The 14957-nt window shown below is 45.7% G+C and overlaps 1 protein-coding gene across 3 annotated transcripts in view; it reads left to right on the top strand.

Annotated features, from left to right (window-relative positions):
- The first annotated feature begins 1471 nt into the window (after nucleotides 1-1471).
- LOC102448550 (enoyl-CoA hydratase EchA19-like) overlaps nucleotides 1472-14957 on the top strand; it is a 36347-nt gene continuing 22861 nt past the window's right edge. Inside the window, exons 1-2 of one of the 3 annotated variants that reach the window (XM_075921284.1) lie at nucleotides 1472-1886; nucleotides 4279-4446. In XM_075921284.1, the coding sequence (XP_075777399.1) occupies nucleotides 1733-1886; nucleotides 4279-4446 (322 nt within the window). In that variant the 5' untranslated portion in view covers nucleotides 1472-1732. Of the gene's footprint in view, nucleotides 1887-2204; nucleotides 2345-4278; nucleotides 4447-14957 lie in introns of those variants that run through there. The other 2 variants (XM_075921285.1, XM_006138786.4) reach the window with 2 other exon arrangements.

Below are 14957 nucleotides of genomic sequence, written 5' to 3'. Positions count from 1 at the left end.
TAAACAGAAAATAGATATATGTGATTAACATGCAGTAATTGCAAGAACATTGCCAGAAAGCTTTAAATTCACAGTGTATGAAGGCTATGTTGTTGCTTTTAGAAAAGACAGGAAGGCAGCCTACAATTTTTGCCATTACAGACAGGTATGCATCGAACACCCTTATTCCCAAATGTTACCAGTAATTATTTTAACAAACTGGAATTGATGGGTAATTTACAGGGCATACTGGCCCAGCTGCAAGTCAGCTAGATAACTGATTAAATCTTCTGTGGTGTGCACTTATGAAAATATGGTTTTGGTGTGGTTTATGCACAAATTTTGAATCAGGATAACTACATGTGTTAGGAGTGTGATTTTTACTAAAATTAACATAGGTGCTGGAATTAGGGGTGATGCCACACCTCCTGGCTTCAAGTATTTTCCATCATATATAGGCTTTACAGTTTTGTTTAATGACTCTCAGCATCCTCAGTATACAAGCTATTTAAGTACCACTGCTGAAATAGTGATACTAATGCAACTCCTCCTGTTGATGTGGTTGTAGCCAGCTGTCCCGTCCATAAGATGGTTTGAGGTGGCTACCCCAAGCCTTGTGCTTTGTGGGGGCGGCCATGGTTGCTACCTCTACCATCGTATGAATAATACCTGGGGCCCCGGGTGGCCCAGTGTATTACCGAAGGGCCTGGTGCTGGGTGGCAGCAGGGGTTTGGACTCTTCGCACTCACCATGATGGCAGGAGTCGGAGCAACTGCTGCCCATCTCCCAGCCGGTTGTACTCTGCTTCACCATAGCAACGGGAAGTGCAGCATCGTGAGATGGGCAGAGTGGAGCAGGGGTAGGGCTTGGAGTACGGTTGAGTAGAAGTGGGACAGGGACAGGGCCTGCAGTTTTCCACAGGGATTGCCACAGCCCTGTGCCCACCATGGGATGGCCTTGGTTATAGTAGTACAAAAATACCTTTTTATTGCTATGGATTATTTTTCTTCTATTAGAGGAATAAGTATGCTGGAATAAATGTATCTACAATGGGTGGTGGGGGCCCCACTTCAACTTTCCTGGTATAATCATATCAACCAGTAAAGATACCAATATTGGGGCGATATTGTAACTGGTACCTATGGAGAGAAAGGGGTGCAGGCAGGGCCAGAGGGCATGCAAGGGCACCCCATTTAGCCATTACAATGTTGGCAGGAGCATAGGGAGTTGTGTATCTTCCGAGTACTACCATGAGTCATCTATGGGCACTACAAAGACGTCTGTGCGACTTGCAAAGATTAATATTGAATCCGGGTGACCGTGCCGTCGTGGCAAAGCGCTTGGCCCTGTCCCCGGGTCGGTGGCACACAAAGCAGCAAGCGGCTGCAGTTCTGCCAGTGTTATTGACCCGGAGCGCAGCCCCCTCTGGTGCCTAGCGCACCCAGTAGGCTGGACTCCGCACGTCTGGCCCAGGCAGGGGCTAGCAATGGCGCATAACCCTGGTGCAGCCAGAGATCTGCGCCCCCTGGCTGCATTTCCAGCTCGCGGCACAGTGCCCCTGCCCGCCCGCCCGCGCCCCCTGGCTTTGCTCGGGGCAGCCTGCGGCCGCAGCGTGGAGGAGACAAACAGGAGAACCGCGGGACCGTGGCCATTTTGAACGAGAGCAGAGGCGCTGCGGCCGCTCGGCCCACGTGGGGACTGGCCGTGTGTCCCGCTGGTGCCACGGTCCCAGTGCCCGGGGGAGCGCCGGGCGATGTCCAGGCAGCTCCTGCACAGCCCCGCGCGGGGTGCGCGCCTCCTCTTCAGCCGCGCCCGGGAGCAGGCACCAGGCGGCGCCAGGGGAGCAGGCACCTCTGCGAGGGAGACCTCCCCCTCGGCGGCAGGGGCAGAGCCCCCGGGAGCCGCAGGTGGGTGCCTCTGGGCCCCCGGCCGGCCGCGAGCAATGCTCCCTGAGCTGCTGCCAGGGCCGCCCTGGAAAAAAGAAGGGGAACCAGCGCTGCGGGGCGTGCAGCGAGCTCCCCTCCGTGCCTGGGAGCGGCACAGCCACCCCGTGCGCTTGGCTGGCGTGAGACCCCACCGCGCAGCCTGCAGTGGTCCCTCACCGCTGCGTCGCGCCTGCCGCCCGCCTTGCCAGACGGCGAGCGCTGTCGGGAGTCTCCGAACCCCCCCCCCCCTGCCCACATACATTGCACCACAGGTTTCCGTCGATCCCTAATAGCTTCCTTTTGGAGAGGATCTTCGGTCACGTCAAATGCCCATCTCTGGAACGAATTGTTCTTTTGGGAAGGAGCCGCGTTAAATGCTGAGTAATGTGTCCCGCTTCTCATGCGGGCCGGCTAGTGGGGACTGCAGATTCTAAGCCGATGTAGAGGTGGCTCCGAGCAGTTTATTTCTGAGCTTTGAAAACCAAAACCAAATGTCTTGATTTTGGGAGGGTGGAGAGAAATGTTAATGTGTTTTGATAACATTCCTTTTTGGGGGGAGGAGGGGGGAGATTGGATCTCAGCATGAAATACTGTACGGCACGCTGAAGACAATGGTTCAGATTTGATTTACACTCTGCTTGCTTCGCCCCCTCGCAAAATAGCTGATAAGACAGCCATGTTTATGGCCACCTTGTCTCATCAGAGTGGCACAAAACACGTGTGTGCCAGTGAATCTGGCCTGATGATGCTTACAACAGAAAGGAGAGTGAAGACTGTTAGCATCCTAGCTGGAGAACTGCCCAGGAGCTGGACAGGGCCTCCATTTCTTTCATGAGATAGATATTTTGCTTAGAGAGGTGTCTTCACCTGGTGCTGGACAGAGTGAAACAATAGTGATGAAATGAAAAAAAAAGAGTAAACTATACAGCTGGTGACTCAAGCTCCCCCCCCCCTTTCGAATTAAGGGTGCTGGACTCTTAATGAACTGCTATTGGATATAGTGTTCTACTTAACTGAGCTCTGCCACTAGCTTCATGTTTCATTTTTGAATAGCAGTGAATTTCTTGATTCTAAAGCCGGGTTCTGCTCTTTTTCCCCAATCTCTCTGCTTCATGAAGGGTGAAGTCCTGTTCTGCGGCATTAAATGGGATTTATGTGGATCATAGGTTGTGTAAATAGATAGCTATGTGGTATGCCCTGACTATCAACAGATTCAGTCAGTTTTTGGGCCAATGCAGGAAATAAGTTCCAAAGTTCAGGAAACATCCTGCTGAGAGACTCCCTTTCTCTGTAATATGGACATACCTCTGTCAATTACAGCGTTGAAAGAATGGCACATGAAAAAATGTGATCTCTCAGATCCTCAGGTCTTCTGGACTGCCCCATGAGAAGTGAATAACTGGGCCATATCTTCATCTTTTGTAAATCAGCTTTGTTGAATTGAGATCAGGGAAAGGGGGCCAATTTACACCAGTTGAGAATCTGTCACATTGTTTTTTTCTGGATTTCAGATGTCAGGTCCCTATGGACCAGTGCATTAAAGGAAAAACTGCCACATTTTCAGTTATGAACAGTGAAAACATTAGAATATATGTAAAAATACATGTCCTGAGCCAAATTCTTCCCTTAGTGTCATTGCTGGGTTTTTCTGGTGTAGGTCCTTATGAATTCATGCAGTGCCTAGAATCTCCATTGTGCTGTGTTATGTAGGTACATTTAAATTATTTACTCTTGTGTTTTTTACTAACTACTTACACTGAGAGCAGAATTTTTCTATTTTGGTGAAAAGAGTGAGTTTCTGTATCTTGCAGTAAATATTATTTTATTACTTTAAACAATCTTGATAGTTATCTAATTAAAAGTGAATGTTGATTGTAAAATGAGTTATCAAGGGCAGTTATCAAGGTTACCTCCTTGCCTGATTTGCTTAATATTAATTCTGTGGAAATTTCTTGTACCCGTAATACCAGTTGAAGCTTTTAAAATAACTTTTTTCCTTAATTTTTTAGCAGTAACAGTCACAACATAGTGCATTTCACCCAGAAGAGTGATTCCCATCTTTGCTAAAGTCCATTGGCTCTTCACAGCTGGTCATTATTTTTAATTCTCAGGAAATATCTCATACTCCTTATTTACTGTTGCTTAAATACAAGCCTGGCAGTAATCTATTACAACAATTTAAAATGTTAATGAAGGAATTATGAAAGTAGTAAAAAGTAATACACTGCATTTACCTCTACATTTATTTTAAATCTCTCTGTAGTCTAATGGCAAAACACTTTAAGCCTTTCAGACCTTTTAAAATGTATTAATGGCTTACTAAAAAGAATGTAAGTAGACTTTCATGCTGATTGTTTTTCTTTCCCCCACACAGGGAAGAAGAATGTAGTCACTGAGAGACATGGAACCATCATGACAATTGGAATTAACAGGCCAGAAGCCAGGAATGCTGTGAATCAGAAGACAGCAGCAATGCTTCTGCAGGCATTCAACTCTTTTGAGGATGATACCTCACTAACTGTTGCTGTACTTCATGGAATAGGTGAGATCTGTCATATACTCCTGAAAGAATTCTGCACATGCACAAAAATTAAAATTATGCACACAATATTTTATAATTCTGCAGATTGTAATTGTCAATAAATAAATGTGGCTCCAACAATGAGAAGTCCTGTGGCTCTTTAGAGACTAACAGATTTGTTATGTTATTAATTACCCAGGAGCTTATCCCTGCAACAGATCCCATTGCCAACTCTGACCACATGTCTATGCAAGTACCCTAATACATCTGTTAGTCTCTAAGGTGCCATAGGACTTCTCATAGTTTTTGCAGATATATACTAACATGATTACACATCTGAGACTTGTCAAAAGTGACTTCTAAGTCTGGGTGTCTCAATTTTTGGGTGCCCATATTGCAGCACTTTAAGGGTCTTGATTTTCGGAAAGTGGGTTGGTTCAGCACTTCTTGAAAGTTATGTCCCTCTATGGCAGGGTTTCCCATCCTATGGGTCGCCATTACAATTCAAAAGGGTTGCCAAGTGTCTCCCCAGGTGGCTCTGCCCTCCTCCCCCTCCCCCCAATTTTTGAATTGTCTTGGGTCACTAAGTCTTCCTGAACTGTCAAGATGGGTCTCCATCTGGAAAAGGTTGGGAACTGCTGCTCTATGGTATCTGAATTTTGGGCACCCAAAGTTTGAAGCACCAATAATAATGGTCACAAGTCACTTTTAAGTATTCTGTTGTTTCAGAAGACACCAGAAAGACAAGGAATACAGGTTGTACCTCCCTAAACAGGAACTCTGTCATCCAGCAGGACCATGGATGTTGCTGAATGAGAGAGCCCTGGGACAGGAGGGCCAGCAGCTGAAAGCCCCAGGCAAGGCAAGGCTGGTGGTAGCGGGGCTGGGCATCAGCAGTCTGGCGGCAGTAATGGGGCTGTAGTAGTGGGGCATGGGCAGCCCAGCAACCCAGCTGGGGCTGGAGCAGCCCATGTGTGCTGATCCAGCTGTGAGGCTGTGTTATATATGCTGTGGGACTGTGTCAAGCCGATGGGGGCTGCGTGCCGGCCTGGCAGTGGGGACAGAGCTTCAGCAGCTCTGTAGGGGAAGCCTGTTTGGGGCTGTGGCAGTGGAGCCAGGGTTGTGGCCACCCAGTTGGGGCCACGCAGGTCAGCAGCCCAGTCGGGGCCATGTAGTGGCCGGCCATGGGGCTTGTGCTTTGGGTCGCGGGGCCAGGGCTGCATGCTGCCATGCTGGCTGCTTTCCAGCAGGAACAGCAGTTAATGGCAGTAGGGTCGAGGCAGCTGCGTAGGCCAGCCAGCAGTGGGGCCAAAGGAGCCAGAGGTGGGAAGGGGCAGAGGACCTTCCCTTGTCCACCAAATTCCCTCATCCGGGACTGCTCAGGTCCCGAGGGTGCCGGACCAGGGAAGTCCAACCCGTATAAGTATTCGCCAGTAATACACAGTAGCATCCAGTGATAAGACAGTCATTGCTTTTGTGCCAATAATTGGTTTGGGAGTTAGGATGCTGAATCGGAGGAATTTTATAAAGGCAGACTGAGAAGTGAGAAGAGTGTGAGGCTAGAGAAACAATGAGATGTATAAACAGAACCAAAAAACTCAAAGATATACCTCCTGTAACTCTACTAAAATCAGTGAAGTTACACTAGAAGTGGATTTGGCCCAGTGTGTTTTTCTTGTAGTGAATAAGAGAGACTATTAATGTAAAATGGGTAGGTGAATCTGTCCTTGCTGAGCCTTATATATCTAAGAGCTCAATTGTTACATATATTGGCATAAATTAAATAAATACCACACAGAAATCCACAAGCCCAGTTACCTTTTCTAAAAAACTTATTCCCTGCTGAAGAATGAGTGTCACTGATTAAAACTTAGTAGATCTCAGAGAGGATAGATTAAGTTAAAGAAGATGCAAACTAATTAACTATTACATAGCCAGCTAAATCCTATTACAAGCCCATGTCAAAGTGAATGCTGATCTAATTTTACAAGAGGAACTCTGTTCTAGAAAACTCCCTACTCGGTTTGGAAGAGGGTGGGAATCTTCAAATACAAAACTCTAATGACAGGTTGGGTATTTATATGACTGTTCCACCTCTGAGAAAAATAAATGTTTTCTTTAAAAAATCATACGCTGTTTTTATTTGTCTTTTTTTCCAGTTTAAAACAAACAGGCCTTATTGTCTGGACCTGCATTTTGAAGTGGTTTGCATTTTATTTTGAAGGAACACAACCTAAAATGAAGTATTAAAGTTCATCAATGACAATCTAAAATCTCTCAATTTAAATGATCACAACTTGAGCTATTTATATAATAAGATATACACGTGTGCATTTTAACTAAAATGGTAAAAATGGAGCAAAATATATCTCCAGTTTATCCCCTCTCCATACACAGTGGAGATAAAAGTATCTCTGACTGCTAAAACTATTAAGGCTAGGCCAGGGAATAGGGAATTACAAAGGAATGCACAAAAAGTTATTAAAATAATAGGGGCAATTAGTTATAAATACTGATCCTGATGAACTAAATGGGAGGTGACCTGGCCAGGATTTGATTCTGTAAATATAAACAACTATCTTTAAACTGTAGCGGCACTCTCTGCTAGGACTGCTATGAGTACTCTGACTGCAAACAACTAACATGCTATTTCCACGATGAATGTGAATTGTCATTATCTTCTCTGGATAATGACAAGACAGCTATTTCTAATTAAAGTTTAGCAAGTGTCTCTTCTTTTTTTTTTCTACCTCCATTTGACAATTGACATAAGTACTTTTATATATTCTGTGAAGTCTAGCATTTTTTTCAAATGCTGCGTTTTATGTCTCTGTCATCCTCAATACAACTGCATCATGTCTAAGATAAATGAATAAAGCAAGGAAAAAACAACACATCCATCTTAAATAACATGCCCGTTCTTTTCCATTTTGATTTTCATATTCATGTGCCTTATCTTCAGGGTTCCCTCTAAGATGTGACCATGCAAAAAATTTGAGGCCTGCCCACCTTGTTTGCAGAGTTCTGCAGCAACACTCACCACTCACTTTCCTGCTGGATCTGCAGCCTGGAAGGTGAGTGGTGGTGGTGACCTGATGGGTTCTGTCATGGCAGGTGGCTGCCCTGCTCTCATTCTTTTTTTTTTTTTTTTTTTTTTTTTTCAGCTTTAGCTTCTGCAAAAGGGGAGCATACACTTCTTATAATTATAGTTGACGTTAACATATTGAACTGGTCAACAAAACTTGAGCCTTTCACAGTATATGATGTTTCAGAGGTAATACATCAGCTTCTCCGTTAACGCTGTGCTAGAATTTGCATTGAAAGAAGAAATTAAACCTAATTTTTTAAAAAATGAAGAATAAAGTGTATCTGGTTACAGTTAGGGATAGCATATAGTCTGGGAGTGAAGACCATTTACAAGTAAATGTATTATTTACTTTATTAATATGTCTTCTGATACAGGCTTGCAAGGTGCCTAGTTTTCACTGTAAAGGTAGGCTATTGAATGTACTACAGCTTGGAATTTGGCCCTGTGTGTGACAAACTGTGTGTTATTTTACTACTCTTTGGCTTCCATGCATGGGGGACTTGTTCAAGTAGTGCTTATACACATAAAAAAGATGTGTACATGTTGTTTAAAGGAAACCTTTGTTTCTTCTAAGATAAGTTGTTTGGTGTATTGACTTAACATTTATATCATCACATCAAAGTTTTACAGTAGTTGTATTAGTACCTTCTTCATAGCACACAAAATCTGAGGCATCTAAAAATCAGTGTCCACTTCACTGCCTGTGAAAGTATAATATCAGTCCAAAAAAAATCATAATTAGGGTCTGATCCTACAGACTAAAAAGTATCCTTGGCCTGCAAACAATTTTATATACAAGCTATTCATGGGCATAAAGTTACCCACATGTGCAAGTGTTTCCAGAATCATGCTTTTGAATGTAAATCCTGGTTCACTATTAATTTATTTGGTTGTATGTTTAGATTGATGTGGAGACATGGCATGGGTTAAACATACTCAAGCAGATTTTTTTTTATTACCTACTGTTCAAACAAGGTAGAGCCGTCCACCTCTGTATAGAAATTAGTACATTCCATTTTTTCAACACTGTAGAAGATAAATCTCAGGAGGAAGGGAATAGTCTTGTGATAGTTTTTGGAATATGTTTGTATCAACATACAACCATAAATGATATTAAGGATTTATATCAGTAATTGTGAATTAGGTCATCCATTTGGTGACAGGGTCCTGGAATGTAGAATAAACGATGTCTGGAGAAATAAAATAGGACTGTCAACCACTGAATAGCTTTGCCCTGAAAGACCAATGAAAGTTGCTACCAATAGAACCACTGAATTTTAAAAACTCTGCCTACCAAGCCTTGGGGAATTGGAATATAAAAAAGTCCCTGACACAAGGACAGAAAAAGAAAAGATATTACAGACGGATGTTTGAAAAGAGATGACTCCTCTGGAACAGTGAATCAGGGCCAACAGGAGTTGTGAGCGGCCATATTTGTGGACACACAGGTAAATAAAACATCTGGAGGCCCTCCAGGGGCTAAGCCTGACAGAACAGCATCCAGCAGGTAGGCCACTGACTATGCACCCCTTACCTAAAGTTTGGTTAGCTTTTGGTTTTTTCCCCTGTCCTTTGTCTCCAGACTATTTGTCATTTGGCTTCATTATCTACTATATACTTGAGTTTGTCTGTACATTTTGTCTCCCAGGTTCAATGCCTATGCTCAATTCCAGAGGAGGTATGAGCAGCACCTGTGAAGGTCCGTGGACCACTGATTGGGAGCCACTGTTGCAGACTAAGGGGAAAAAATAAAGTTGTGTGCATCTTTTAAAGCTTTACTTCCGCAGTACATACATATGGGTTATTTATGCTACCCTAACTGACTTAATTGAGAGAATTAAAATGTTGAATTTTACAGCCTAGTACAGTGATTCCATCAGGTACACTGTACCAGGGAGGGTCTTGTTCTGTGGTTTTTTATGTTTTAGAGACAGCAAGGGATTTCTGTATGTCATACAGTTGAATTTTAATGCAAATGTGTGTTGCAATGTTTTTATTTTCATTGTGGCAGAGCCGTGAGCAACTGTGCTTCAGCACTTTGAACTAATGACACCTTAGTCATGCAAGAAATGGTCTGACTTCACTCTTTCTGTTGTGGGTAGCTGTGTGGAGGAGGCACATGTTTAATGATAAGGAAGTGGAGGGGGTGAGAGGGAGACTAGGCTTTTGGAATGCACCAGTGAGAACCCTGAAAGTAAATTTTTGTTTACTTTGTATTCACTTGATTTTAAATGACACATCCTTATGGAATGCAGCCTTTATTCAGTATTTAATCATAAAATGACATTGCAAAGTAAGACGGTATGGAGGGTTACTGAAAAGTCAGTGCACTGCTGATATTAGACCAGAATCTTAGCTCCAAAAGACCAATCTTTTCACTTTCTTTCATCGTCAGAAGATTTTTATTTCTATGTTTACTTTTTAAGAAGTTATTTCATAATCACATCTAGTAGATGATACTGCCATCTAGTCTTGCCTAAGCCCAAATGGTTGTAAACATACAATGTGTAGTCTCTGGTCATTTATGTGAGTTAATGTGGTCTCTCTGCTCATTACAGTACCTCAGACCCCCTGCACAATGCAGGCCACAGAATCTCACCCAACCACTACTCACTTATATCTCAGATATTGAAGTCCTCAAATGATGGTTTAAAGACCTCAAGATGCAGAGAATCCTCCAGCAGTGATCCGTGCCCCATGCTACAGAGGAAGGCAAAAAACCTCCAGGGCCTCTGCCAATCTACCCTGGAGGAAAATTCCTTCCCGACCCCAAATATGGCGATCAGCTGAACCCTGAGCATGTGGGACCCCAAATAAAGGCAAGAGACAACCTCGGTGACTGGGCCAGATATATCCTGACTCTGCAGTTCTCCCCATGCCCCAACTGCACCCCCATTCAAGTATGCCACCCCCTCGGATTATCTGCCCATATGGCCCCCCTGGACCTGGGACATTAAGAGTTCTAGCCTGGATCCAACCCCAGAGAGACTCAAGGAAGCCCAAGACACCTGGAGACATGCCTACACAGCTGACAAATGTCACAAATCATTTAATTGCCCTGCCTAGGCCAGCTCTGAAATCCTCACTTGGCTGTAGAGGGTGGCAAGTGGGACTTCCCATGGGATCTCCAATCTCCTCTACCCTGGAAACTCAGTGCCAAGAAGCTGTCGGAATGGGACCAGGGATTTGTGGTCCTCCACTTGCAATCCCAAATTGTAAGAGGTGCTGAGTCATCAGTCAGAACCAGGCCGCCAGCTAAGCCCCAAGGACAGTATGAGACTTAATCCATCATCTACAGACGACAACAACAGCTAAATAAATAAATAGAACAAGCTCAAGGAGGAGAGAACCGGCCATGTCCTCAGGCTTTAAAAAATGCAATCAAGGCTGGGCTCCTATGCCGGCTTCATATGGCCATTCAAAGTGCATTCACTGTTTGGGGGAAACTCACTCTCCCCACAGCTGCACTCATTGCAATTCACTCACGGCGAGAGCCAGAAAGGACCGAGAGCTCCGCCTGAGAATGATTTTATTCGAAAAGGCTTTACAGCCTGCTGGGGAACAGGTGACAGCGCAGCAAGAGCCCCCCCCCCCACCCTCCAGGAGTGAGCCGAGAGGCAGACCCTCATCATCCCGCTCCTTTCCAGCTTCTTCCTCTCCAAAACATAAAGGAGAGGCACACCACAGTGGGAGGACCCCTGTCACAAAGGCTTCGGGGCGATCCTCTCACTCCGCACCGGCATCGGGGTGCACTACAGCTGAGCGGCCCTGGGAGCGCTCCAGGCAACCGGCACAGCAAGAAAAGCTGGCGCCGATTCAAACCACGGTGCCACTTCAAACCGCGGCACCGCTTCCAGCCCTGGCGCCGCTTCAAGCCTCGGTGGCGCTGAAAGCCCCGGCACAGCTTAAAGCTGCGGCGCCGATTAAAGCCACGGCACTGCAGCAAAACGAGGTCCAGCCTGCTAAGCGGCCGGCACCAGCTATAGCTAAGCAGCATGATGCTGCACTGAAGCTGCCAGCACAGCCAGACAAGCAGCCAGATGAGGCTGCTAGGGATCAGCCCCAGCAGGAAACTGACTCACACAGCAGGCATCACTATCCATGCCTGCCTTCTACGTCTTACTCCCCCGGGAGGTCTGTATCAAGGCAATCCTCTCCCAGGTCTATGTCACCTTTATCCTTTCAAGATGCTCCTCTTCCTGAGGATGACCATCTCACGGTCTATTCCTCGCGACATGCATCACCTAGGAAGTCTCGCTCCCATCATTACAGGGCTCCACCACAAGAAAGCCCATGGCACCCATACTGGCCTTACCCACCCCCACCTTATCCACCACAATGGGGACCCTGGGAACACTGGGAGCCATACGGACGTCACTCCCTAGCTCACTCCACTCCATCCCGGAGAAGCTTGCCTTGGCCACAGCCCCTACCTCCAGCAAGTCTTTCAGAAGAAGAGGTGGAACGAATCTCAGACAATGAATCAGACATTCATTCAAAAAATGTCACGCGCTCTTGATGCCCTCGATGCACAACCAGATGATGCCTAGTACCATCAGACTCTGGAGCAACTGATGATCTAAAACAGTTCCAGGAACTATTCAAGAGAGTAGCGACAAGCCAGAACGTCTTCCTGCAAGAGGTGCAGAAGAAACAATACCAATTGCTAAAAAATCTCCATCCTACACTACAGAGCAAGATTGCCCTGCCCATAGACGAGGCAATAATAGAGACCTCGGAAGACCTGTGGAAAACACCCGCATCCATTCAACCAATTAATAAGAAAATCGACAAAGTACTTTGTCCCCTCAAAAGACAACGACTTTCTCTTCACCCACCCACAACCTAATTCATTAGTCATAGACTCAGCACAACAACGTGTAAAGCTCCCACAATACAGGATGGACAACGCAGACAAAGCCCACAAAAAGTTGGACTCCTTTGGCAAGAAAGTATACTCCTCTTCCACCCTACAACTCAGAATATCGAATTACTCCGCTCTCTTAGCAAATCATGACTTTGACAATTACTTGAAACTGGGAGAACTGATGCCACGTCTCCCTGAGTCCAAAAGATCCATCTTGAAAACAGTAGTTCATGAGGACCATATGATCACCCGCACCGCTCTCCAAACCGCAATGGATGTTGCTGACACCGCAGCCCGAGTTACAGCTACAGCGGTGGTGATGCATAGAGCTTCCCCGCAAACTCCAGCCCAAAGTGGAAGACTTGCCATTTGACAAGCAAAAGCTATTTGCAGCTACTACGGACGAAATGCTCCATAACAGCAAAAATTCTAAGTCCACACTTCGCACGTTGGGCAGACGATACAGCCCATATAACTCATACAACCGATACTGATATGGGCAATACAATCGACCACAGAGGCCCTATGAGGACACCAGACCAAGACAACGAGGTCCCAGAAGGCGTCCCAACCAGGCCCACCCACCAACTACCCAACCATCTAAGCAACAAATTTGAAGATTTGGTCGAGGGCCTGCAACACCTCTCTTACGATCTAGTACCAGTTCAACATGGCCATCTATTCACCCACCGTTTGCGGCCATTCCTTCCACAATGGGAATCCATAACATCGGACCACTGGGTTCTAGAGATAATTCAGGTGGGCTTATACCATCCCATTTACCTCTATCCCCTCTACCCTTCCCCCTATCCCGTCCCTCTTCAGGGACCACTCTCACGAAACCCTTCTAAAACAAGAGATCGATCGACTCCTCATCATTGGAGCTATAGAAAGGGTACCCCGAGAATTCCACGGGAGAGGGTTTTACTCGAACTATTTCTTAACCAAGAAACAAACAGGAGGTTGGAGACCTATATTGGACCTCTGCAAACTGAACAAGTTTCTCAAGAAACAGCATTTCAAGATGGTCACTCTCTCCGCAATCATTCCTGCGCTAGATCAAGGGGACTGGTTTGCAGCCCTTGACCTCCAAGATGCCTATTTTCATATAACCATCCACCCTCCCACAGACGCTACGTACACTTTGCGCTCGGACCAGACCACTTCCAGTACAAGGTTCTCCCTTTTGGTCTCTCATCAGCTCTAAGGGTATTTTCGAAGGTACTGGCGGTCGTAGCTGCATATCTCAGATGGCAGAATGTCATCATATTCCCCTATCTGGACGACTGCCTTCTAAAGGGATCCTCGTACGCCGAAACAACCTCTATGATACATACGACCACGGCCCTCCTCGGTCATCTAGGCCTTCTAATCAACCAAGACAAATCAACTTTGCACCTGGTTCATGATATAGAGTTCATTGGCGCACGCCTGGACTCAGTTACAGCCCGAGCATACCTACCTCAGCAACGTTTTGCAACTATACAGGAAATTATAAGTGGGATGCTCACAATTCCTACCACCTCAGTACTTACATGCCTCCGATTAATGGAACACATGGCTTCCACCACCTACATAGTCCACCATGCTCGCCTGCACTTTTGATGCTTTCAGCTCTGGGTGGCAATCGTTTATATCCCATCATGAGACCCTCGAAACAAAATGGTTACTATCCCACCAAACGTGCTCACATCCTTACGATGGTGGACAGTGCTAAACAATCTTCTGGAGGGGGTTTCATTCCAACAAATCGAACCCACTATCCAAATCACCACAGATGCTTCCCTGCTCTGCTGGGGGGGCTGTAGCCAGACACGAACCCCACCTTGTTCCCCCCCCCCCCCCCAGAGAGCAAGAGAAAGGCAGTCAGCCTTTGATGCCCTGGGAACGCAGGTGTGGTGCCTGTCCCTGACTCTACCATAAACAGAAACCAGACAGTAAATGGGCTAGCTGATGACTGGGAGGCCTCCTGTCGCCGTGATAGCTAGTATCAGTAATTGACACGCCTGCACTGTCTCAGGAGAGGAATCTTCGCCCATCACATACCAGAGGTGCCCATTGTCTGCATTTTCCCAGGTGTGAATTATGCTTTGCACCCTTCGTGGGAAACTTGGTGTTCAAAGCCATTTTCCCTAATTGGCCACTTGAGACCAGGAAGAAGCCTACGTGACCCAAGGGGTATAAAAAGGGGTTTAGAAGCCCACTCCATTTGAGCTCCAATCACCTACACCTGCTGGCAGGTATTGATTGTCTCCCGAGGTCTGTGGGACGCCCAACCTCGCCCTACTTCTTCCCGAGGGATTGAGAGAAAGACGCTGGCCACGCCAAGTCTGGAATGCAGGGGTGAGAATTGTACCTGCAATGTGTTTTCTTTATGTGTACACTTTAATTGTCACTCTGTTATAAGTTTAGTTACTTTATTATAGTTTCTTAAGGCAAACTGCTTCATTTCTATTGTAAACTGCCTTTGGTAAGGTGATTTAGCTATAAACTTTGGGAATAAGTGGGGTGCCCTCATTCACTTATAAATATATATATATTGAACCAAGTTTCTTTTATTTTATTTCTCTTTTTCTC

Source organism: Pelodiscus sinensis, chromosome 2 (genome assembly GCF_049634645.1).
Source record: "Pelodiscus sinensis isolate JC-2024 chromosome 2, ASM4963464v1, whole genome shotgun sequence".
NCBI lineage: Eukaryota > Metazoa > Chordata > Testudines > Trionychidae > Pelodiscus > Pelodiscus sinensis.
This window is presented reverse-complemented; position numbering and strand designations above follow the sequence as displayed.